This window comes from Physeter macrocephalus, chromosome 7 (genome assembly GCF_002837175.3).
Source record: "Physeter macrocephalus isolate SW-GA chromosome 7, ASM283717v5, whole genome shotgun sequence".
Taxonomy (NCBI): domain Eukaryota; kingdom Metazoa; phylum Chordata; class Mammalia; order Artiodactyla; family Physeteridae; genus Physeter; species Physeter macrocephalus.
Genome location: NC_041220.1, coordinates 20,838,217 through 20,863,740, shown reverse-complemented (window position 1 = coordinate 20,863,740; position 25,524 = coordinate 20,838,217). Strand labels below are relative to the sequence as shown.

Genomic DNA, 25,524 nt, shown 5'->3' with positions numbered 1-25,524 from the left:
GTTCCCTTTTCTCCACACCCTCTCCAGCATTTATTGTTTCTAGAGTTTTTGATGATGGCCAATCTGACCGGTGTGAGATGATATCTCATTGTCGTTTTGATTTGCATTTCTCTAATGATTAATGATGTTGAGCATTCTTTCATGTGTTTGTTGGCGATCTGTATATCTTCTTTGGAGAAATGTCTATTTAGTTCTTCTGCCCATTTTTGGATTGGGTTGTTTGTTTTTTTGTTATTGAGCTGCATGAGTTGCTTATAAATTTTGGATATTAGTCCTTTGTCAGTTGCTTCGTTTGCAAATATTTTCTCCCATTCTGAGGGTTGTCTTTTGGTCTTGTTTATGGTTTCCTTTGCTGTGCAAAAGCTTTTAAGTTTCATTAGGTCCCATTTGTTTATTTTTGTTTTTATAGAAAAATAAGAAAAACGTTCTATTAATAGCCTCTTAGAATTACTGAGAATATTCATGAGTCTTTGTGTTAATGATGAGATCTTTGTTCCAGAAGTTTGTGAACATCATTTGGGTCTGGAAGAGGTCATATAAGTTATCTGGATAAACCCATGTAGTGAGGTGAGGTAATTTAGACATAGAGACATTAAGTGACCTTGTGTCTTATAATTCATGACAGAATCCATCTCTCGGTCTGGGCGCCTGGCCTTCCAGTCCAGTGCTCCTTTTTTTAAAAAAAAGAATAAATGTGGAAGGAGAAGGGTGAGAATATTGTGGAATACTGGAAAGTTGAGGCACTTCAGATTCAAACCCAAACTGAGGTTTGCTGCTTCTGATGTGTGACCTTGGGCTATTAAATAACCTCTCTGCTTATTTTGAAAATGCAAGTAAGAATCACTTTTGAGAGAGATTGCAAAGATTTGTGATTATAAAAGACCAAATATAGTGCCTGGTATAGAGCAGATGCTTAGAAAACGTAGCTGCTGTTAAATGGTATTATTTCTGCTGTTAATAAACAAAAATAAAATCTGTAAACAGTATCTGCTTTATCAGTAGGCACGCAGATAAATTGTGTGGAGCCAATGTCGAATGAATAAATGCTTTGTCTCACCAGCTACAAAACGGAACTTCTGCTTTATCTATTGTGGATAAGCCTTATCCACACTTGTGAATGGGCAGCCTATTTCACTTTTCTCAAACATGTGTTTTGGCAAAAAGCTAAAACCTCTTTAATTATGAATACCATATTCAAAGTTAAATTAGTATAACAGCTGGGACTAGAATTCATACATTTATAATTTAGGAGAGGGAGAGGGAATGGTGGAAAGGGAATGGATTTGGTGTCAGTAGAAGCTGAGTTTGAATAGGAGTGAGATCTTCCAGTTGGTTCCTGGTTGCATGATCCTGAGAAAGTCACTTCATTTCTTGACCTCAAATCCTTAGTTTATAACATGAGGGCAGTCACATCTGTTTCTCAGATTTGTAGTAAGGATTAAGTGACGTATTATAGAAAGCCTCTCTCTTTCATCTGGGGTACTGTCAGTTATAACACTTATTTTCCTTCTTCCTACTGTACCAACCTAACACTAATAAAAAGTGGAGGAGTGGACTTAGAGGAGAAATTACTCTTCACCAAGACGACTTAGAACCTTAAGAGATCCTTTTGAAGATGGGAGGATCCATTTCTGCCAATAATATGCAGTATTAAAAAATGGTAAAGACCTTTTCCATGAAGCCAGTGCTCAGGGAGCAGTTAGCAAAAGCGGGAAGTACTTCACCTTTCCCATCTGGCAGATCCGAAGTATTGATATTGTAATTTGCCATGATTTTTTCATTTTGCATGTTTCTAATACTATGTGAATGTATCCTTAGGCCAAATGACATATCACATAAATGATAGGCTAATGCAAAGAAGAACAGGTTTACAGAAGTGTATGCAGGATTCAGCATTCCATGGGAAGAAAAACAGTAACTCCCTCCATATCAGTGTGGATTGCATTATCTGTAATTCTTGTCCCCAAACCATCTGTGATTCTGTTCCCTGGAACTGGGTTGGTCAGCCTGAAATAGGATTCAAAGGAAAAAACCTCACTGTTCTTAAGTATGATTTTTGTTAACTTCAAGCTGCTGAAAACATCCACTTATTATTCAGCTGCAATATGATGTATGTAGCACGCAAATCACAGAAAGCTATACGTCGTTCCCATGCTCTGCACTGATCAAACCCACCAAGATTATATTAGTTCTGAGCCGCACTTTAACAGTAGCATTGATGATGTGGCATACATCCAGAATAGGATAAGCAAGATGGGGGAAAGGCTCTAGAAGCGGTCTCATATGAGGAAGGGTCAAAGGGATTAGGAAGAATTTTCTTGACAAAGATTATAGGGGAAATATCAAGATGTATCCTTAGCTTCTGAGCTTCTATGCGAAGAAGGTGGTATGTGAAACATAAAGATAGAAAGCCTGCTGTATGGTACTTGTCCTTACAGCCGTAGGGAGACGTTAGATATATACATATATACATAGAATAGCTATGATCAAAATTGAATAATAAATGCAAATAGAGCTGTAAGTCAAGGGCTTTTGGAATTCAGAGGAGAGACATCCACCAGAGGAAATCAGAAAAATTTCACAGAGGGGATAGTGTTTGGGCTGGGCACCGAAGGATGGGAAGAATTTGGAAATTCAGAGGTTTCTGAGAAAACATTCCAGGTGGAAGGAAGGAAAATGCAGAGTTATGAAAGCAATGTTATGTTAAAGATATCGATAAGTAGTTGAGTAAGATATTAGTGCAGACATTCATGCAAAGCTCAAACCCAGTAAACTCCCAGGAACTTTTCCAAAAAAATCGATTTTTAAGGGCTATCTTTATGCATAGCAATCACATGCTATAACATCTTCCACATATAAAAGTCAGTCTAAAAATTAGAAAGTCATGAGATGATTAATTTTTCTATATTTTAAACCGCCAAACAAAACCAAGAAAAACTCATTTGACAGCATCTAGGATCTGTTCAGTCGTTTCTGCTAATATAATGCTAATCATGCTATGATAGGATAATAACAGTAAAATCTTGCCAAAGCTCAGCAAGGTACAGTATGAGAGTATTGTTCTTAATATTTAAAGGACTGTCATTTAGAAACAGAAGTATACTTGATCTGTATTTTTCCAGAAGGCAGAACTAGGATCAGTAAGTAGTAAAGAAGGTTTAAATTCACCCTGAGAATTTCCTACAACTTAAAATTGTTTATCCATAGAGGAGATGACCCTATTAAAACAGATAGCTTTTGCTTCATTGAAAGTATTCACGGACACCTGCTCACCCTGTGTCCCGATTGCTATAGATGAGGTTTGAACCTGGTTAGAAGTGAGACTAGCTATGCTCTTAACATCTCTGCAGCCATAACATCCCATGTCAATGTGTATCCAACCTACAGATACCAGGCAAAGCAGAGTGAAGCAGGCAGATTGATCTTCCTATTTTTGAGGATGGTGCATCCTTTTCAGAAGTCAAGGGTGGAGTCAGACATCAGCATATTATTTAAGGCAGGATTCAGTCCAAACATTTTACTTTATTAAGTCAAGAGTGCAGTCTAATTTAAACTATTTTGTACAACTATTGTGAGTTGTATTGGAAAAAAGTGTGCTTTAAAAACAATAGATATAAATTCTGTTCAAATATTTGAGGATATTATTAAATTATATCACACTAACTTAGCTATGCCACTTTTATTAGTGTCACCAGGTATTAAATAAGACTAAAATGTTCTTGGCTGCAAAAGGAGCTTGATCCAGTTCCTGACGTTTGATTAACTATCTTATATAAATATTTGCCAAACTATAATGCCATTTCGTGTATAGTATTTATACATTGTGCAGTTAGATATTACACTGAATGAAGTTTAAATCCATAACTAAATAAACATTCATGACCAATGAAGCTGTTTGCCTTGATGTTTTGGAACTTAAGTCAAATACATAGTTGAATTTCCTTGATCAACTCAAGCCATGTGTAGAAGCAGAAATATGTGCTTATGAATCTAATGTCCTTCTTTTTGTTGTTTTCAGCTGCAGTATTGAAGTATGAGAACAATGTCATGAATATCAGGCAATTCAACTGTTCTCCTCATCCATACTGGCTTCCAAATTTCATGGATGTTTTCACTTGGTCCCTGCCATTTGTTGGGGAAAAAGGTGTGTTGTGGAATCCTGAGATGTTCTTAATAAAACGGTATGGGAAGGAAGGAGAGGTAATGTGGCCTTTTTTACCATGAAACAGTCAGAAAGAGAAACACTTTGGCCTAACCAGTAAAACTCACAAGCTTCACCATAGGAGCAGTGATTTGAAAGTATGTCACTGTATATGCTATTAACAACATGCAATGAGTGGAATTAGGGGAAATAAAAGAAATGAGGAATATTAAGATAATTTCTATAACCTCATTAGAATAATCCAACCCTTTAAAAAATAACAGAAAAAATAAAAAATAACAGATTCGTAGTTTTGATGGGCTTCAAGCTATAATGGCTACCTTCTTTTCTTACCCCTTTGCATTATAATTCAAAAGTACAATTTTATTTTATAGACGACTGGTCAAATTAAAAGCTTGAAATAACTGTGCTTGCCTCACATTTCTGATGTTAATAATAATCATTGTACGCAAGTGATTAATGGCTACAATATTTTGAAACACAACATGTACAATAACAAAAAAATAGTTCATTTAAAATACGGTGGCCATTAGTATAAGGTGAGACAAATTTACATTTAAAAAGTTGTTTATTAGCATGCCCCAGGTTTACAGAAGAATTCTCCCTTTATTTGGTTTTTATATTTTGACCTAAACCTCAACAAAAATTTTGGGGAAAGGCCTGCACCCACTGAACTTGCGTTTTCAGTTCAGGAGGTTTAATGGTGATAATCTGGATCATTCCTCTTGCAACATCTTGAGCATCACAGAGAAGGTGAATGTGCATTGTAATAAACATAAGAGCTTGCACGTGTTTCAGAAAAATGATGTCTTATGGGGGGATTTTAGAGAAAAGCTGTACATTCTTCTGAAATATTTGTTTGTTTCTATTAATACATATGTGTAATATATTACTATGTGTAGTATTTATTTTCCTACAGTCAATGTATTTTTTCTTTAAATATTCTAAAAACAATTAAACCCGAGAATCTATGAATTGTCAGCAAAGAAGTCTCCCCTTTCAACACCAAAATAAGTCAAAAGTAAATTTTAATAGTTTCTGATAAATGTTCCCAGTACTACTCCATGTCACCACTTCCTTGCACCCGTCAGATCACAGCGCGGCCACAGAAGCACTGAGAATCCTGACAGCTACCCTTGAACACCCTTCATTTTGGTTGTTTCCATTAATTATTCAGATTTTGAACATCTGTTATAAAAGAATGTATTAATATATTCGTGTACATAATTTACGTCTTTTTTCTTTTTTTTTTTTTAAACTTTGTGTTTTATACTGGAGTATAGCCAATTAACAATGTTGTGATAGTTCAGGTACACAGCGAAGGGACTCAGCCATACGTATGCATGTATCCGTTCTCCCCCAAACTCCCCTCCCATCCAGGCTGCCACATAACATTGAGCAGAGTTCCCTGTGCTATACAGTAGGTCCTTGTTGGTTATCCATTTTAAATATAGCAGTGTGTACATAATTTACTTTTGATAATTAATCTGAAGCTCTGAGTTAATGTTGGCTCCAATGAAGTTTTACTCTTTATCATATATCTTCAATGCTAGAAGAACACTGATTTTAAAAAGTAACTCTTGAAGAAATAGTGGGCAGGCTTCTTTTCACATTCATGATAGAACGCAACCTAATTTTTTAAAACGTTCAATGCAAATAACATGTAACTTAGTGTAAAGTGTTGCAGTACTAATTTTCTGTGTATAATGCTTTTATACAGCCCTCTTATAATCTATTTACTCAAGTAAATTTCTTATTAAACTTATCTGAGCTTCATTTGTAAAACCTTTTTGAAAATGAAATTTAATGTTGTGTATGTGTATACATATATATGTATGTGTGTATATATATATATCTCAACACATTCATTTTTTAAAATCAGTATTCTCACAACTACCTCAAATATATTAGTTCATCAATCATCAGTTTTTCTTAAACACAGAACCACATTTCTATCCTATTCTGGGTTCTCTGGGGGACTAAAAAATTTTAAAAAGAGATCTAGCATTCACTCGGTCCCTGTGAACATAAAGTTTGCAATCTGGTCTAAATCTAGCAGCATCATTGTACAAATAAATAAAAATTCAAAAGTAACCATTTTCTCCTTCATAGATTATAGTATATTCATATCCACATTTTTCTTTTGTCCACTGTCTATTGACCTATAGCTGGTAAATGTCACCATTAGATTTTGTAGGCATGAGCTAATAATTTTAAAAATATAAAGTCTGCATAGAAACACAAAGCCTGTTATCTTTTATGGTCTGAATTTTATAGAAACTACTTGCAGGAAATTCCATCTTCAATATAGGTAAGAATGTTATTGCTAAGACTGGTCATTAACAGTGCCAGAGTAATAATTAAGGTTATAGTAGAAAATGTAGACTTTTTTTTCCTTTCTTTCTTTCTTTCCTTTTTCTCTTTAGTGACTGAGATGCTGGTAAATGTCCTCAACATCTGCTCAGATGATGAACTAGGGTCAGAAGAAGATGGATTTGATGGTAAGAGCCTTGAGCCTTTGTGCTAATGCTGTTTGCCAAGTAATTACTTGGCGTCTCGTAGGTAACCCTAAGAATAAATTTCTAAGATTTAGATGTGTAAATCATAACATACTGTTGAGAATGAAAGATATTATTATATTTTCTAGTTGCTTTGAAAAAATGCAAGAAAAAACTTGAGAGACTTTTCCCCTTACCCTGAAAACATAGTTGAAGCTGTGACCTACTTTAATAAACATCTTTCGGTAGCTCACATTGCTAAGTGAGTTTTTTGGCTCTTTTAGTGAGGTTGTTTCTGTCAATTATTCAAATTTTGATGTCTATGATAAAAGAAGATACTTACACATTGGTATATTGGTATTTATGTCAACCCCAATATTTTTTCATGTCTATAATAATTAATGAATAAGCTATGAGGTTTTTTATTGTTGTTTTTTAAGATACTATTTGGTATTCAGTTACCCTTGAAGAATACACTTTCTATAAAAGACAAAAGATTCATGAGGTGAATGAAGATAGAAAATATTACTCTGGCTCTTACAAAAGGACCCCAAAATGAATGGAAGCTTACAAAAAAATGTAGTTGGAGGAGGAAAGTGCAAAGTTCACTTCCATAAACATTTACTAAGTACCTACTCTGCACAGGGCACTCGGGATTCCAAAGTTCATTAAAGACCTAAGAAGAAGTTGCAGTCTGGTTAGAGAGACGGATGCGGAAACATTATAATATCAATAAAATAAGACAAATTGTCAAGTAAAGGGGGAAGGTACCAGTGGAAACTAGATATTGTGGCAAGTTTAAATTGATAAAATTTTTACCTTTAAAAACTGCACTTGGATAAAATGAAGCAAGAATGTGGCCCTTTCCAAAAGTTACTATCTGAACAGCATGATTTCATATTTACTTGGGCTTACTACAGGTCACATCTATGAATGCAGAATACATAACTCTGTAGGCAAAAGTCAAATAAAAGTGTCCGTACACTCATATAAATAGAGAGTATATACTTAGGTAAATTTTAAGTATACAATTTAAGTGTACAATTATTCCTACCATCTCATGGTTTAAGTAAGAACTCACTTAAGTAAATATATTGATATATTTTAAAATATTCAGAAGCTCGGTGGATATTCTGTGCTTTATCCAGATTCTAGATGTTTCATATGTTATAGCCACAGTTTGCCATCATTAACTTTTCCAGGGATAGTGATATCATTTAAGAAATATTAATCTTCCTAGTGGAAGATTAGGAAGAGGCTTTTTTTTCCTCAGGAAATAATACTAATGTGGTGGAATCTAAATCTTAAAAGTCAACAGACATTTTGCAATAGATGCCTTTCGCTATGTTCCTGTTATTCCTCAAAAGAAAGATTAATTAGCATTAATGTAGTGATGCATCTCTGTTAACAAATCTCTGTTTCAGTCAGGTTTATTGACCAATAATTATAGTATAGACAACATATTAAATATACAACATATGGTATATTCAATAGAATAAGTAAACCTGCATATAATTATAATTATATGTTAACCCACTCATTCAGCAAATATATATTGAGTACCTACTCTGTGCTTCCAGGTCCTATAGCCAAAAGTATCTGCACATTTCAACAGTGCAAGTAGTATTACCAAGACCACCTCAGTGTTTACTTCACTTATAGTGAGTTCTCTTTATCCACCCATGCAGTCACTTACATGAAAGGATATATTTTGGAACTTCCTCTGCTTTAAAATTATTAGTTCCAATCAATGTGCTGTGCTCATCAGCAGTTGCTTTTTAGCTTGTTTATTCCAATGATAGGAGTGCATGTCCTTTTCAAGGCACTTGGAAGAATTTTTTCTAACCAGACCAGTGAAATCTTACTACCATGCTTAAATCTTAGGTTAGTCCTGCAGAGAAACAGCAGGACTAAAATATGGGATTTTTCAGTTCAAATCTCACAAATTTACCCTCTAAGGAAAAAAAGAAAAGAGAAGTAAAAGTTTTAATTAAAAAATATGTTTAACTTAGAATATTATACATTTCAGAGTAAATCATCAGAAATGTTCTTTAGTGCTTTATTTATTTATTTTTTGCGGTACGCGGGCCTCTCACCGTTGTGGCCTCTCCCGTTGCGGAGCACAGGCTCCGGACGCGCAGGCTCAGCGGCCATGGCTCACGGGCCCAGCCGCCCCACGGCACGTGGGATCTTCCCGGACCGGGGCACGAACCCGCGTCCCCTGCATCGGCAGGCGGACACTCAACCACTGCGCCACCAGGGAAGGGAAGCCCTTTAGTGCTTTATTTTAACACGGCACAAAAATTATGGATTTCCTCAAAGGTACTCAAAGAACAACTTATAAATCTTCCCAGAACTCTTTTAACTCTTTTTGGAACAATAGTTTATTGAGAACATATATTTAAGTTTTTTTCTTCTTTTTTGTGTGATATTATTTTCAACCTTAGGATAAAGGTTCCAGTTCTCCCACCCTGTTCCTCCTGCAGGCAGCCTGCAGAATCTGTCTCTCTCTGGGGGCTGGCCCTTTGCTCTGCCTGTCAGGCTCCTGGGCTTGTGGTTGGCTCCAGAGGTGAAAGCAGGAATCAGAAGACATCAAAGGACTTAATTAAAGCACTTCCTGCTCCTTCTAAAGGGGAGCCATCTCTTGATGAGTCCTTATCAAACCCTTCTCAATATTTTGCTTAGTATCCAACATCAAGCTGCAAAATCCAAGGTAGTAATGGTGCCTTTACAGACTATGCCTATCTGTGTATCTTATCAAGTTGACTTCTTCGTGTTTATAAAGTCTATTGCAGACAGAAATTCTCCTCCTGTCCTTGAGGAGTATAGGTGTGGGATTAATTTTGCTTCTTTTCTTTTATGTTCTGTCAGCTCCCCTTTACCACTTAACGGTGACGATGGCAGCAGCTAACACTTATGTGTTAGGCATCATTCTAAGTCGTTTATATGTATTAACTCTTTGCTAATTGTACCTTTTGACCAACAAAAATTTGTAATTATTAACTATCATTTACTTTAAGGAAATTTGCTAGGTGATTTATATTATCTCTAATCCTCAAAACAACTTTTTGATATAGGTGCTATGATTATCCCAGTTTTATATATGAAGGTAGCCAGACTCAGGGCAGTGAGGTTAAAACCTAAGGTCACAGAGTTAGTGAAGTTATGGAGCCTGGATTCAAACCAATGTCTGCCTGGTTCTCAGGCTCTTGAACTTTCCATAACCTGTGATTACAGTGCTTGAATTTTTTTTTTTTTTTAAACAGCATGATGCTTTTTTTTTTTTAACAGAACAACACTAATAGCTAAACTTATACTTTAGTTCGTTCTGTTAAATATCCATAAAATTAAAAAAAAAGATTTTTACATTATTATTAGGCCATGAAAGTCAAAGCAAATAAAATAGTTTTGTTCCACTCTGTTAACCTCAATTTACTCCAAGAAGTTATGTGTTTGATAATGTGAAAAATTTTATTGTATCTGAGAAGACCGAGTTTCCTGGCTCGCCTAGGCTTCTGCTGGGTAGAAATCATGTCATGAATCTCTCCTCCTTAGCTTCTGCCTTACAAATAAAGGAATTTGATAGCCTATCTAGGAAAAGATCACTGTTTTATATTGGTCGATGGTTCCTTTATGTTGAAAATAAAATACAAAACTTCTTTTATCTTGTAAAGTTTTGAAGCAGTTTAATACCAAGTGAATGTCTTTTGAGGATCTAGTTTATATGTATTGGGGTCTTTGATTCCTGTTTCCACTTCTGATTTTGGATGATAAAATGATAGTCTGTTTTCAATTTGGGTTTGTTATTCACCAGAACAGTTCAAAGAAGGAAGAAATCCAAGTAGATGTATCTCATTTGGTAGTTGATTCTCATTAAGGAGGAAGACTCATTTCAGACCAAGGATTAGTAAGTGATCCCAAAGTGTTGGCGGGGGGATGGGGGGAGCTGACAGAAATCAAGCAATCTGCATCACAGAACTTTCTTTACTGTTCATTATTATAATAAGGAAGTCTGGAATAGCAGTAAGCATTAGAAACCTAATGACAGTTTCATGAGTTAGAAATATTTATTTGGAACTTTCTTTTAGTTCTAAAATCTTAGACTCTGAGATCACTTTATATATCTATATATCTATATCTATATCTATCTATCTATCTATATATATCTATCTATATCTATCTATCTATCTATATATATATATATACAAGTTATATTTGAAACTATGATATGTGGTAAGTCTGGCTAACAGGAAAGAATTGTGGAGGTATAACTGAAATCCTGTAGAATAAGAAAGGAAAGAAAAAAATAATAAAACTAATACATTTTAAGCCAAATATAGTTTCAGGCTGCCCTGGAAAGACTTAATATTAAATTAGAATTTATGTCTCTGTTTTCATCTAAGGAGCAAACCACATGGTGGAACTCTTATCCTTTATCCACATTTTTGCTTTATCCTAATGTTAACCACAGACAAGTCACTGAATATGGGATCAGAGCAGTTTTTTGCATGCCTCTACGAAACCATCTAAATTGTATACAAGAAAATTATCTCCCATCATCTGCTTTGAATTATTAGATAATTCTTCAGATCTAATATCACGGGTTCCAGAGTGTCTCCCCACTGCTTTCTGTTTAGCTTTAAAAAACCATACAGAACTTTTTAAAGTACAAAGTTGGGAATTAGTAGGACTAGCGTGGCATCTTATGGGTCCTTGAGGAATACCACTATATAGGGTTCAGGTATATCATTTTCTACCGAAGCTGTGTATATTTGCCATGATGAATGTTTAAGATGAATTTCATCTTAAAAATTCCCCTCTGCTTTGTGCATCTGGCAGCACATACGCTAAGAGCCATTAGCTTAGAGCTCTTCCTGTGGCTGTAATTATTGTCATTTCTGAGCAACTCATTTCAGCATCTCATATTTCATGTTCCCAATGTGAAAAAATGTTGTGTGTCTGATAATAATTGGCAGTTTGGGAGAAAAATATGACATATTAATATAAAAAATACAAAGACATGTTTAGACATACAAAAAAAGAGCCCTGAGCAGCATGGTGGCGACATGATTCTTTTTTTTTTTTAACATCTTTATTGGAGTATAATTGCTTTACAATGGTGTATTAGTTTCTGCTTTACAACAAAGTGAATCAGTTATACATATACATATGTTCCCATATCTCTTCCCTCTTGCATCTCCCTCCCCCTATCCACCCTACATTTGGTAGTGTATATATGTCCATGCCACTCTCTCACTTTGGCGACATGATTCTTGTTCTATCAACTTTGAAGCATGACCTGCCATTGGTGAACAGAGGAGTAACATCCTAAAAGCAGTGTCTGAGAAGCAGCAAATACTTTTCCCAAGAAAATGCTTGGAGAAAGAACAAAGGATTAGTTGGGGTATAATTTAGGAACTTAACTATTTCAAAGTGGAGGTGACTAGATCGGAACAATGATAGTGTTAATGATAAAAGGAAAAGGGAGCTACTCCAAAGAGCTGGTCAAGGGGCTTACAACTATGGTATCAGTGGGGCAAAGGGAACAAAAGTGGATTTGGATGGTTCAAACCTCGGTACCTAGGAGGATGAGAACACTTAATGGAAAAACTTCATCCGTTTCAGGGAGAAAGGAGTTCAATGACAGACATGAGTTTGAGTACACACATGACTCTGGAAATGCCCAGGCAGGATTTGGAAATGGAACCCTGGAGACTGGGGACAAAATCGGGTCTGGTGACAGAGGCTTTGAATTAAAAGTCACAGCCGAATCTACTAAGAGTCAAACAGGCCTCCAAAGTTACTGATGTGGAAGGAAATATCAGAAAATTGAGGACCAATCTGTAAAATTATCCCTTCTTTATGAAGCTGGAGAAAAAAGACAAACAAGTGAAAGAGAAAGGAGTGATGGGGGAGAAAGCGTAAGAACCAGGATTGTGGAGCAGTTCAGGCAGCAGCTATTTTTAAATATTTGCACCAAATGCAGAAAAATTACTGTGAGATATAAATCTGACCAGAAAACCAGAAAGTGAAATATTAGGGCATAACTTTGTCAGATAACAGATTATTGAAAAGAGGCAAATAGCAAACTTTGTTTTCATTTTTATAATAGCTAAAATAGAAAATTGAAATCATTTTTTAGAAGGCCAAAAACTAAAATAAAATTCAGAGTACCCTAATTTTGATACCATGTTATATTTCTATCTTATATTTTTATTTCCATGTAAAAATATTTATTCATGACATATCTTTTTCTGTGTATTCAGTGGCAAACAAACACATGATCTCTGCCTTCACTAAGCCGAGAGTCTAGTGCAATGAGAAAACAATTTTAAATATGCTGGTCTCACAGAGGATTTAGAGGCTTCCAGGAAGGGGTGTGATTGGGATAAAATATTTGATAACTGAAGGAGGAGACATAAAGGACTTCTTTCTCGTTCTCTTCTACTTCTGACAAGGAAAAGAAAAGCACTTTATGTATTTTACTGCTTTAAGAAGTATGGCTGTGTGAGAAATCCATATAATTTTTCCAGAAAATTATATGCAAAGATGGGTATCAGTTCACCAGTGTTAAGTTCTCTTATCTTTTAAAAATAACTGAGTTTGCATGATGTAATTGGAGAAAGGAAAGGATGACATCTATAAAAAGAAAGATTAGTCAATACTTTGTAAAAGGCTTTGTAGTTGCTTGTCAGACTTTTGTTAATTACCTTCCAGTTTATTGTTGATTTTTTTCAATTACTTAATATTTCAGTGTGTAATATAGAGGCTAAATCATTTTTGTCACTATAAATGTATCCTTGGTACTCTGTACCCTTTATAGTACAGGTAACTGCTTTTTTTCATCAGGGTTATGCTATAAAAAGGAAACAAATAGTTATATCCACTATATCACTAAAACTGAAACATGTCTAAAAAAATACACAGACATTTACTAGGTACTAGGGTATGAACTCCCATCATATATACGGCTATTGATATTTTGGGGCCGGGACTATCAAACAAGGTAGCTGGTTATCCATCATATTGTAGTCAATATCATCAAGTTTGACTTATATGTGATTACAATAATTAAAATCTTTTTAGGTTGCCAATTTAAATGATACAGTGACATAGACATTAAAAGTACTGCTTTCTCTTCTTATTGTACTACATGATTTTGCACAAATGAGTTATATTAGCTGGCATAATTTTCACATTGCACAGAAGTGCAGACTTTGCAGAACGAACTAAATGTTAAAAAAACAGTCATCTCCCTATTAGAGCTAATTGGTTGGGTAATGTCCACCATTGGCTAAAATGCTTGCAGTAAAATAATATTCTAGAAGTTTATACTGTATTCCATAGACACCTATACTATACACATATACAATATTCACAGTTTTAAAAATCATTGTTTTTTGTAGCATTTGAGTTTTCCTTCAACTTATGGTGACATTGGCCAACTTATATTAAACATTAGCTATTGCATATCTAAGCATACACTTGGATTAAATGTATTTATAAAATTTATTTGAGAAGGAAGTCCATGTTGTATAATAAGAAGGGAAATAAGCATGGGCTTTATAAACCTTAATGTATTCTTTATCTGAAAGGTATTAAAGTAGAGAGCGCTCTTTTTTCAACAAAGGCAAAGATTTTGTGTATATGTATGTCTCTATTATTTTAGAAAAACTTTACTTCTCACACACGAGGTTGAGGTAATTGACACATGAAAGAAGTGTTCTTCACAGAGAGAAGTAAAGGGGGTAATGTCAGCTTGCTGAAAATTGATACCATAAGAAAATAAGATCCAGTTTTCATGCGTTTTTGGCAGAGCTTACGTGATTCTCTTTGTACTAAAGCATTTTATGGGTCCAACTTCTTAATCTGAAGGTTGTACTTATATGAGAATAATTAATAATTGATTGAACAACAGCAGACAGTCGTTGTTGTAAGTCTGAAGTTTGTAAAACATTCTCTTTATAGTTGTTTGATCTCAGATGGCAGGTTTAAAGGCCATATGAAAAAGTTTAATGAATGCTCAGAAAATCTAAAGTTTAAAAATATTTTTCTATGAGGGTAATCTATTTTCGCTCTCCTAAAAATCCCTTTTATTCTTTCATCTTTACTCCTAGCTTACGAGAAGCTATGAAACTTTCTTCCAGTTTTTCTTAGAATTTTAAAGAAACAGATAATCTTGATTTTCTTTGGTCAGCCCATCTTTGTGAAGCGGTCTATTTTTTTGCCTCAAAGCAAAGCCAGCAGCATCCTGGATTCTCCCCTTCTCCCCTAGTGAACTGGCCATCATCTGGGGCCCAGCCTTTAGCCTGGTTGGCACAAAACACGACTGGGGCCCCAACTTAAGCAACTTGATACTAATGAAGATCACACAATCAACCTTTTAATTTACAGTGAGAAATGTAACTGTTAGAAGAACTGAAATATTCACTTCTGCACAAGCACTTCCTTCTTCTCAATAGAAAGAGCAAACATTTTTGAGTATTGTATACCAATGATCTATGCTAAGTGCTTTAGCAGATAGCACAGTACCTGGCACTTGTGTTTGTTGAATGTGGAGGATGAACGAACGAATTAACTTAGGTAATTCTTCCACCCACCTGGGAAGTAGATCACCAGCCTGCTACTGTAATGAATCCTGGTTTGGGTTCCCCACTTCCCAGCTGATGACCTTAGGTCGACAACTTACCAAGCAAAATAATACAAATAAAGCACTTAGAACCTTCCTCATTTTTTAGATGAGGAGGGTGAGACTTACAGAAGCTTAGTAATTTATCCAAGGTAGCACAGCCTGTAAATAGGGGAGCTGAGACTCAATAGGTCTTTTACTCCAGAACACGAGTTCTTCACCACTGTGCTATTCTGCCTCTCACATGCCAGTTTATTCATTTGTCTTAAAAGAAGTCGATGAGCCAGGTATTTATGATCTGAAGTCTAGCTGTAAGGCCAGAATACTTAAAGGCCATTGGCCCCTGGACAGTACTTCCCTAGACGTGTCAGATGTTTGCCTCGGCTTCTCTTCTTTCTTATGCCTCTGTAGCTGACCAGTACAGTTTTTGACTGGCATATCCCTTTCCTCTGATAAGATAATAATATATTTCAGTGATGTTAAAGTCTCACGACCTGAGAACCATTCTGTCTGTTTCAGTTGCCTCTGCAGGCCTGTGCATTGATCATTGGCCAGAACCTAATGCTCATTTCCCTATTTACCTTTTTGGGCAAAATCTTCACTACATCCCCCCTGTACTGACAAAACACCCTGCCTAGTTCTTGAACAGCATCAGAAGATCTTCGAGTGGCTTTATTTCAGATCAGCTCAGTAACATGCCAGCACCTTGACCATCCTCTGCTGTCAGACGACTGGAGCAGTATTACGTCTTTCAGCCTGCTTTTTTGTCGTGCTGTCAAATGGTACTCAATTAGCTTTCTATCTAGGGTATAACACATGGGACAATCAAACATGATATTTTACTATATTGGTTTATTTTTTCCTTCAATTTCTGTAATTTCAGAGATAACATTTAAATATCATTCTACTATTTGATAAATTTATAAATCCATAAGGGTCCAGAATTAAATTCTAGTCTAAATGCTTTCTTCCAGCATTTAGCATGTATGCACAATTAGGTCCTTAATAAATACCTTTTTCAACTGTTAAGTCCTCATCTATATCCAAAATAATCCTGACAGACTAAACATCCAGACATTATGATTGTTTCTCCTATAGACAATACATCTACATTATTAGCTTGACCTTTGTTATTTCATTTCGCTTTTATTTTCATTGCCAGTTTATAAAACTGATGCATTTCTATTATGATAAAGAGTTCAATCCAAATGAGATTTCACATGCTATTAGTTTCTACTTTGGTAAATATAAATAAACTGAAAGTCCTCGGTAAGGCATAGGCTGAATATATGATAGTTTCTTGAAACATAGGCTGAATATATAATAGTTTCTTGAAAAATCAACGAAGCCTCCTAATCTACCTTAAAGTCTTTAACTTTTACCCAAGTTATAATTATACTCATAGCCAATTTCTGCGAGTCTACCAAGGAATCATTGAACAGATGGAGCGCAATGTCTCAGAGAACAAAAGTCCACGGAATCAAATTAACACTTGGAAACGAAAGTATCTTTTAACTACATATTTAAGGTAACCAAATAATGACAGTTATTTGACATTTGGGAGTAGTCTGTACATTTTTAAGACTTCCTATCCGAAGAATTCAGTTATGTTTTATGACAAGAGAAGGTGGAAGAAACTGTCTAGGCTATACTGGCCTTTTTGAAAATCTGTTACACAGAAGAGTCTTTTTATTTAAAAAAATATATATTTTCAAGGATCTGTCACTTTCAAAATGACATATAAGACAGAATAGCCTTATGCCAAATATCACACCATCGTAGATGCTATTACATGCTGAGATTTTAGTTGAGCTAAAAAAGCATATGGAAGAAATTCAGAATATGTGGTTTGGAGTGATTTGGAATGAGTACTCAGTATGTCCCATTTTATCACCTGTGGATACGTAATATGCTACTGTTAGAATTAAAATTAGAAAGGTATTCCAAATATTTTAGGTTGTAATCCTCAAAAGGATGAATTTTTACAGAGATTTTTAAAATTCACTATCCTAAGGGTGTTTTTCTCTGCCTAATAGAGTAACCTACGTAAGCATTCATATAGCTATTATGTGAGGGGCAGCACCCCCAGTCTCTTTGGACTAGATTTAACCAGCACTGACCCTAAATGGATCAGCAATGCAGGATTCTCAAGTCATGGCTGGTCAAGGAGATCTTCCAACAACTGTCACCTCTGGAAAGTGAGTAATCTGATTCTTGATAGAGCAGCTGTCTTCATGCCAGAATATATGGACCATTGGGGTTACCCAAAGAAGTTTCAAGAGGAGTAAGGGAATCTTATTTTCACATCCTCAGTTTCCATATGTCCTCATTCCTAAAAATGATCAGCCTGGGAACTCATCTGAGCTGCAAGGCTCACCGCAGCCTCTCCTTTCCCACCTCTTCTCTCTCAGTTGCTTTTCTCTTTTTTTCTTTTTTTTTTTTTCGCGGTACGCCGGCCTCTCACCGTTGTGGCCTCTCCCGTTGCGGAGCACAGGCTCCGGACGCGCAGGCTCAGCGGCCATGGCTCACCGGCCCAGCCGTTCCGTGGCATGTGGGATCCTCCCGGACCGGGGCACGAACCCGCGTGCCCTGCATCGGCAGGCGGACTCTCAACCACTGCGCCACCAGGGAAGCCCTGCCATTGATTTTTAAAAGTAGTATAGTCATTTCATTTTAAAATGGCAATGTTTACAACATTATATTCCTTGCAGTTATTTAAACTTGGAGGTGAGAATAGTATTCTTTGGAGGATATACTTTTGTAGATGCATGAGTAAAAAATGTAAAGGCCACAGTTTTAAAGTCAGTCCATCAGAATGAACACAATTTCTCAGTGCTTATGGTGCTGTCCCTAAATCCCAGGACTCAAGGGCTTGGTGGTATAGAAAAATATAGTGAAGCACTTGTCAAGTTCACCACAGCCAAGGGCAAAACTGGGTAGATGTTTAAGTAATTTCTGTATAGCCTTGCTTGGTTGAGGTATAGATGCTCAAGATCTGTTATTTTTAAACTAGGTCAGAGAAAGAAAAGACAAGAAAATAAGGTTTAGGGGTTATAGTACATGTTTTGGCCTCATAGCCTTAATGGGTGTCAATTAGGGACATGTGTTCTCCCAGATAAGACAGTCTGTATACTTATAATTTCACCATCATTTGTAAAGAGCCATAAAGACCAATTATGCAAGGTTTTTAGAGGCATCTGAAGACATATTCTGTCTTTGCATTGTATCATATTTCAAAGTGCTGATTTTGAAAGGAAACCAAACTGATTTTTGTCTTTAATATAACACAACAAAAGATATTTCTTATCTCAGCACTTTATGCTTTGTTCTATCAATAACCTGTATTCAAATTCAGTAATTGCCCTATGGTGTCGAAAAATAAAATCTGGAGACTTGTCTAAACTCTGCTTAAAAATAATCATAATAAAATTTTACTTTCAAGTAGTATAGGTTTCTTACAGAGATGAACTTTGTTATCTTTTTAAAAGTTTGAAAAAGTGGTGAGTTTTCTGTATTATTTTCTCAGAATTTGAATTAAAAGGTTTAAGAGATTTGAAGCTTGCCAGCAAAATATAGTTCTTAAAATAGATCTTTCTTTTGAAAAAGTGTGAAATGTTAATGTATATACACTCCTTTTAATATAATATATTTCATTTAAAGATACATGCTATGGATACACTTGTATTAGTTAAAAGTCCTTTAAAGAAAGAAGCCTAAATAATAGCAAAACATTTGAAGCCAATATAATAATGAAGTGGAAATTTTCTGCGACTTTTTCCATTAAAGAGTAAGCAATTCAATTTTTTGCAAGCTCCTTTTTCTCCTTCTAATAATATGAAAATATTCCTCTTTTATAAGATATTCAAGTATAAAAAAGATTTTTTGCATGTGTTTTTTAATGTTTTTTATTATGGTAAAAGTCACATAGTATAAAACGTACTAATTTAACCATATTTAGCTGTACAGTTTAGTGACACTAAGTACATTCACATTGTTGTGCAACTCTCACCATCATCCATCTCCCGAATTTTTCAGCTTCCTAAACTGAAACTCTGTCCCCATTAAACACTAACTCCCCATTCCCCCTCCCCACCCCCAGGGCCCTGGCATCTTATCAATGTATAAAAATTTTAGGTAGCTCATCATCACGTCTTACAGTTGCAAAAAGGTATTGATAGCAATTAGAATCTGTTGAATTGGGCTTATCTTACCAGTCCAGTTTCCCCCTGGAGATGGTTGGAGGAAGGAAGGGGTGAATGTCACTGCACTGAGAACTTTTCTTCATTGCCTCCTTTGGGAAATTCATGCATCCCCCATATAACACGAAGGAAGGGAGGGATGGAGAGACCTCTCTTCTTAAAGCTGCTCTCTCCCTTTTCCCTCAAATCCAAGCTTCTTCCAAATACAGTGGGGTTTTTTGACATTTTATTTTGAAATGTTTCAAACATAAAGGAATGTTGAAAGAATTGTATAGTCAATACGCATGTGCCCATCACTTACTTTCTACAATTAACGTTCGATTATATTTGCTTTCTCACATCTCTGTCGCTGTATACAACCATCCTGTCCATCTTTTTATTTCTTTCTCTTTTCTTTTTTTTGAAGAGGGGTGGGTAAGTGCAAAGTAAATTCTCTGTACCTCTGTGATAAGAATGCTAATGTCTAAACTTCTTATTTGTCCCTACTATTATGCTAAAACCTTTGCAGTTTAGCCCCGGACATGTCCTGCTTCTCTTATTCTCAGCCTGCCCTCACCCCATGAGGGCAAACTCCATTCACACCAGACTTCTTTTTTTTTTTTTTAACATCTTTATTGGAGTATAATTGCTTTACAATTGTGTGTTAGTTTCTGCTTTACCATAAAGTGAATCAGTTATACATATACATATGTTCCCATATCTCTTCCCTCTTGCGTCTCCCTCCCTATCCCACCCCTCTAGGTGGTCACTAAAGCTGATCTCCCTGTGCTATGCGGCTGCTTCCCACTAGCTACCCATCCTATGTTTGGTAGTGTATATATATCCATGCCACTCTCTCACTTCGTCACAGCTTACCCTCCCCCCCCCCATATCCTCAAGTCCATGCTCTAGTAGGTCTGTGTTTTATTCCCGTCCTGCCCCTAGGCTCTTCATGACATTTTTTTTTTTTTATTCCATATATATGTGTTAGCATACGGTATTTGTTTTTCTCCTTCTGACTTACTTCACTCTGTATGACAGACTCCATACTTACCTGGCAGGGGAGATACCATGATCACACCGGACTTCTGACCCATCATCTGAACATAACATGGATTCTTGTGGCCTCCACATGCTTGAAAATTCTCTTCCTTCTATGGAGAATTCTCCTTTCTCTTTTAAATCTTATCAATCCTTCAGCATTCTTCAACTATCACCATTTGGGTGAATATTTTTCTCCAGACTATTAACATCTACTTCCAGTGGTAAATATTTAACAATGCTTCACTGCAGGGGGAAAAAGACCCTGGTTTGTAGCGCTTGCAGGTTTTGTTGGTATAAATTCTCTTCCCTACCACTGGTGTCAAGCTACCAGTACGATGTTACTGAACACGGAGCTAAGAAGCGATGTGCTCAGTCTACTCTCTCTAGCTGACAGCCGCCGGCTCCACGCGCCACCGCTGCTTCCTCTCTAATGCGTGTCACAGCGCACGATGGCCGTTCACGTGATCTCCTAAAGCAGACACCATGCTTTACTCCTATTTCTGTTGCTAGCAGCTAGCACACGGCAGGCTACAGAACAGGATAGGATTCAAAAGAACACTTTATGAATAAATGATCTGGGTAATAAATTGTACTCTATATAGCACTTTCCACACACCGCTAATTCAGGTAAAACTGAGGAATTATAGTAGTCGCTCGGTGGATGGATGGGGTCCGTGAGCCATACAGAGCCAGGGTCTGTAACGTGTGGCAGGTAGCCCATGTGTAAGAGCCTCTCTTCACCCTGGCACTTGGTTCCTCATCGCTGCGATGCTGCCGCAGTTTTCCAGTTCCCTTCAGAGGCTGGCAGCCCTCACTCAGCAGGCCACTTGGCATACGTACCTTTCATACTTCATGAGAGGTCAGTAAGGCACTAAGTTAAGGTCAGGAAGTACACATGGTCAAAGCAAATCTTTAAAGATTCCCTTGGTCTGTACATTAGCCTTTGAGGAAAATGGAGTGTGCCAGGGTGCCTAGATTCTGGAATTAGTAGCATAAAACCCCAGGCTTTTTAAAAGAAGATTAGAACTTAAAAGGTGAAACAAAAGAGAGGCCCAAAAAAAAGAAGTGATAATTATTTGAATGGAAACACACAATGAAATTGTACTTAAAGTTACTAATGTTTTTAAACTGAGGAAACATTGCCTTTCAGTTTGGGACTTTTGAGTTAAAATAAGTGACTAGATTCTTCTCTGAAAAATAGTTAACAGTAGTTAACTACTAAAAAGAGTTTAATGTAAAAGGTATTTTTTGCACCTTTATTATTCAATATACTGAATTTTAAGTTGAGCTACTGTGGTATATTTCCACAGCTTAAATAGAGCAAGTACCAAGAATGTTAAACATGACATTGTATTTGCATGTCACAGCTAGTAGAAGTCTGAAAAATGTGCATTTTTGTTTCCTGATCTTTCTATTGAATTATGGACCGTGAGGCTTTGCCATGGAACATAAGCATTTGAATAAGAGTTTTAATGATCTCTGGAAAATACCAAAAACCAGGAATAGCAATACTAAATATACAAGAACCTTTATATCTGTACTTAATTCTGTCCTGCTACTGTTCAGCTCCTTTAAGTTTGATTACATATTAACTCAGATATTTTATTTGGTTATTTTACCCTTTTGTGGGTTGTAAATGTGTGATATTCATTTTGATTTTGATTATTTGACAAATATTGAAGGTAATCCCCCAGGATGGAACTTTGAGATATTAGTTTTTAATGTCTCTTCTTACTGTCTATGATTAAGTTAATTGACTTTTTGAGTAAATATATTCTAATTTTATAAAAGAAATACTAAAACCCCTTACCTGGGTTATTGAGAAATCTAAAAAGAGACAGCATTTCTTCATTAAGAAAAGTGCTATAATATGCTGTGAATCACCATGTGTTGGGCACACAACTATGAATACATAAAGTAAGATATCTGCTCTATACTCTCCAGTAAGTCATTAGGTCTGAAAAATAAGGAATGCTAAACTGGCTCACACTGTCAGAATGTTCATTTTACATTTAAAATTCCGTATTTTATATGTATATGCATAGCTGATTCACTTTGTTATACAGCAGAAGCTAACACACCATTGTAAAGCAATTATACTCCAATAAAGATGTTAAAAAAATAAATAAATAAATAAAATTCTGTATTTTTTTTGAGCATTTTTCTGAGTACCAGCTCATACTGAGCCGAAAAGGACGGCTCTACATAATTTATTCCCCTTCCTTTCCTACTTAGTTTCTTGCTTTTCATGGCTCTGGTTATGGTTTTTACAAGGCCTTTAATGAAAATTTTCTGAGAGATTATCCTTCTTAGATATTTTTCACTTACTTGATTGTACATTTTCCCCCTTCTCATTCCTCTTAAATATATCCAGTTTCGTTTCTAGACATTTAACTACTCCTTCTTGCTACTTTTCTTGTTGTGCTTCTAAATATAGTCACCATTTTTGGAATTCTCCCGCTCTTTCCATTCTTTGTGTCTGTTGGATTGATTTTTATGATCTGGCCATACTGTTTTTGGAGACAGTTAGAATCTTTCCCCTTAGCACATCATGACCTCTGAGTGGACTGGGTCAGTCAGACTGGGGGATATTAAACATAGAGTGGTAATAGCACACCAAATAAGTAAACTGAAACATGATTTAACAGAATAACTGAAAAAAAAAAAAAAGATAAGAAAACCACTATAAGGAGATTGCTATACCACTTTGTTTTTTCCTTAACAAATGTCCTTCAAGTAGTCTCCTGATCATAAATCATCTAAAATTCAAGCACAGAAACTTTAGACTTTCAAATGGTCTCTAGGACAGGTTTTATTATATAAAGAATCATAATTGCAAATCGTAGATAATAATAAATATTGTTAGAAACTCAGAATAAAGTATGAGATAGGGCCTACACACACGCCATTTTCTCCTCCAGTGTTTTGGCCAATAGAGTCTAATTCAAGGAAACAATTATGAATGAGAATCCATGTTTCCACTTGGTTATCAGAAAGACTGGATTGGAGAATGGCTTTCTCCCATATGGATTTAGACGTACTCCACTCATTTGCAGGCAGAATAGCTGGCAATACTGAGTTCTGGTTTGAGAGATCATTACTTTTTAGCACCAAATAATTTTTCATTATCTGGATGGACCACAGTAGATTCACCTACTGAAGAAAATCTTGGTTGCTTCCATTTTGACAATTACAAACAAGGCTGGTACAGACATGTGTGTACAGGTGTTCGTGTGGACATAAGTTTTCCACTCTCTTGGGTAGATACCAAGGAGCAAGAGACGGAACAAGCCCCATGTGCTTTTCAAGCTCCTGCTGGCATCGCTTGTGCTAATGTCGCATTGGCCAAAGCAAGACACATGGCCAAGCCCAGACTGGGAGTGGGGAGTTGATGGGGGAAAATAGATGCAATCCAGTTAGATGTGTTGGGGGATACCTGCTGTGGTGTCATTGCCACTAGAGAAAAAGAAATGGACAAAAATAGGAGCTGTTTGAGGGCTTTCAGGTCAGAGAGAAGGTGAGAGGAAACCAACTCCCTGGTACACACCTTCTGAGGAATATCCATCCTGGTGACTCACTTCCTCTTCCTGCCAATGCACGTTCTCTTTGTATGAACAGAAGAGAAGGGAGCTCAATCAGAGGAGAAGGGTAGGAACCCACCCTATCTGCTCAGTAATTTTTCAGTTAACCCTTTACCCCTCCCCTTGGAAATCTCAGAAGATGCTCTTTGGCATTTGGGAGACCTCTAAAGTATCACAGGCAAGTATTCATGCCTGGAAGCATAGACTTTTAAATTTGATTTACAGATAAATCCTTAGAGGGGGAAGAACAACAAACCTGGTTTGGCTTAACTGCAGTCTGTTATACATGTAAATTAGTAAACTAGCTAGAGTTAAATAAAAAGTCACCTGACTTCTCAACTCTGTTTTTAAAATATAGGTGCAACGGCTGCAGCCCGCAAGGAGGTGATAAGGAACAAGATCCGAGCGATCGGCAAGATGGCCAGAGTGTTCTCGGTTCTCAGGTGGGATCGTGATCCTCTGTTGAATTTGATTGTCACTCAATAACATTTTAATACTTTAATCTGGTAATTTAAGTATTTTACTAGAAACTCTTTGCTTTTTCTTAATTATTTTTTAAAATGGAATTGTCAGTTCCTCACTGATTTCGTCAAATGGAAATCTACTCAATTATTTCTGTAGAGAAAGCCGCTAAAGGGACTTTCACATTCCATCCCTCTATTTGCTGCAGGACTTTAAAACATTTATTTCACAATAGGTTGAACATGTTATGAAATGGAAAAGCTATTATAATCCTTTTTATTTTTCAGTCTCTCTCTGTGGTAAAGATGAATTTATCAGGTGCATTCCACTAGATTTCTAGGAAATGAACAACCCTAAAGCTTGTTCATGTGACTCTATATTATTCTAATAAATCATTGAGAGAAAAAAGTTATTTAGTGTTTCAGTTCCCATATAGTAGTTATTTTTTAAATAGATCATGTATCTTGTTATTATTAAGCATGGGCTTAGAAAACACGTGTTTTCTTGAAGAGAATTAACTACACTTTTCTTCACTTAAATTCAGTTATCTATTCTTGGATAATACAAAGTATCTATATTTCTCTTCAAAAGATTACTTTAAAATACAGTATGATTATATGTGACGAGTATCCAGTCAATTCACAATTACATTATTAACAAGAATAAATAGGAATATCTTGGGAGGAAGTCCATCTCCACATTGTATAATTTCATATTCTAATTTTTGCCAGGTTCTTTTTTTCAACTCTTTCGTAGAGTAGCTGCACCGGCTCTTCTGATTTCTCCTTCTTGCTATTTCTGTCCCACTCCTGGTAGAGTCACTAAAGAGTAATTAAGTGATTTGATACCAAAAACAGGGAGCCATGAGAAGGATGAAAAGCACGATCATCCTTTCCCAAAGACACCAGATCAAAGTCAGTAATAGCTCTGCAGTAGCAGCCAAATCTTGAAAAGTCATGTTAAAGCTGAA

General features: G+C 36.0%; 1 protein-coding gene across 2 annotated transcripts in view; it reads left to right on the top strand.

Moving 5' to 3' along the window:
- The window catches only part of PPP3CA (protein phosphatase 3 catalytic subunit alpha), a 306,748-nt gene that overhangs the window by 267,812 nt on the left and 13,412 nt on the right, over window positions 1–25,524 (top strand). For both annotated transcript variants that reach the window (XM_007106627.3, XM_007106628.4), the window contains exons 9-11: window positions 4,019–4,144; window positions 6,589–6,663; window positions 24,451–24,535. In XM_007106627.3, the coding sequence (XP_007106689.1) occupies window positions 4,019–4,144; window positions 6,589–6,663; window positions 24,451–24,535 (286 nt within the window). The remainder of the gene's footprint in view (window positions 1–4,018; window positions 4,145–6,588; window positions 6,664–24,450; window positions 24,536–25,524) is intronic.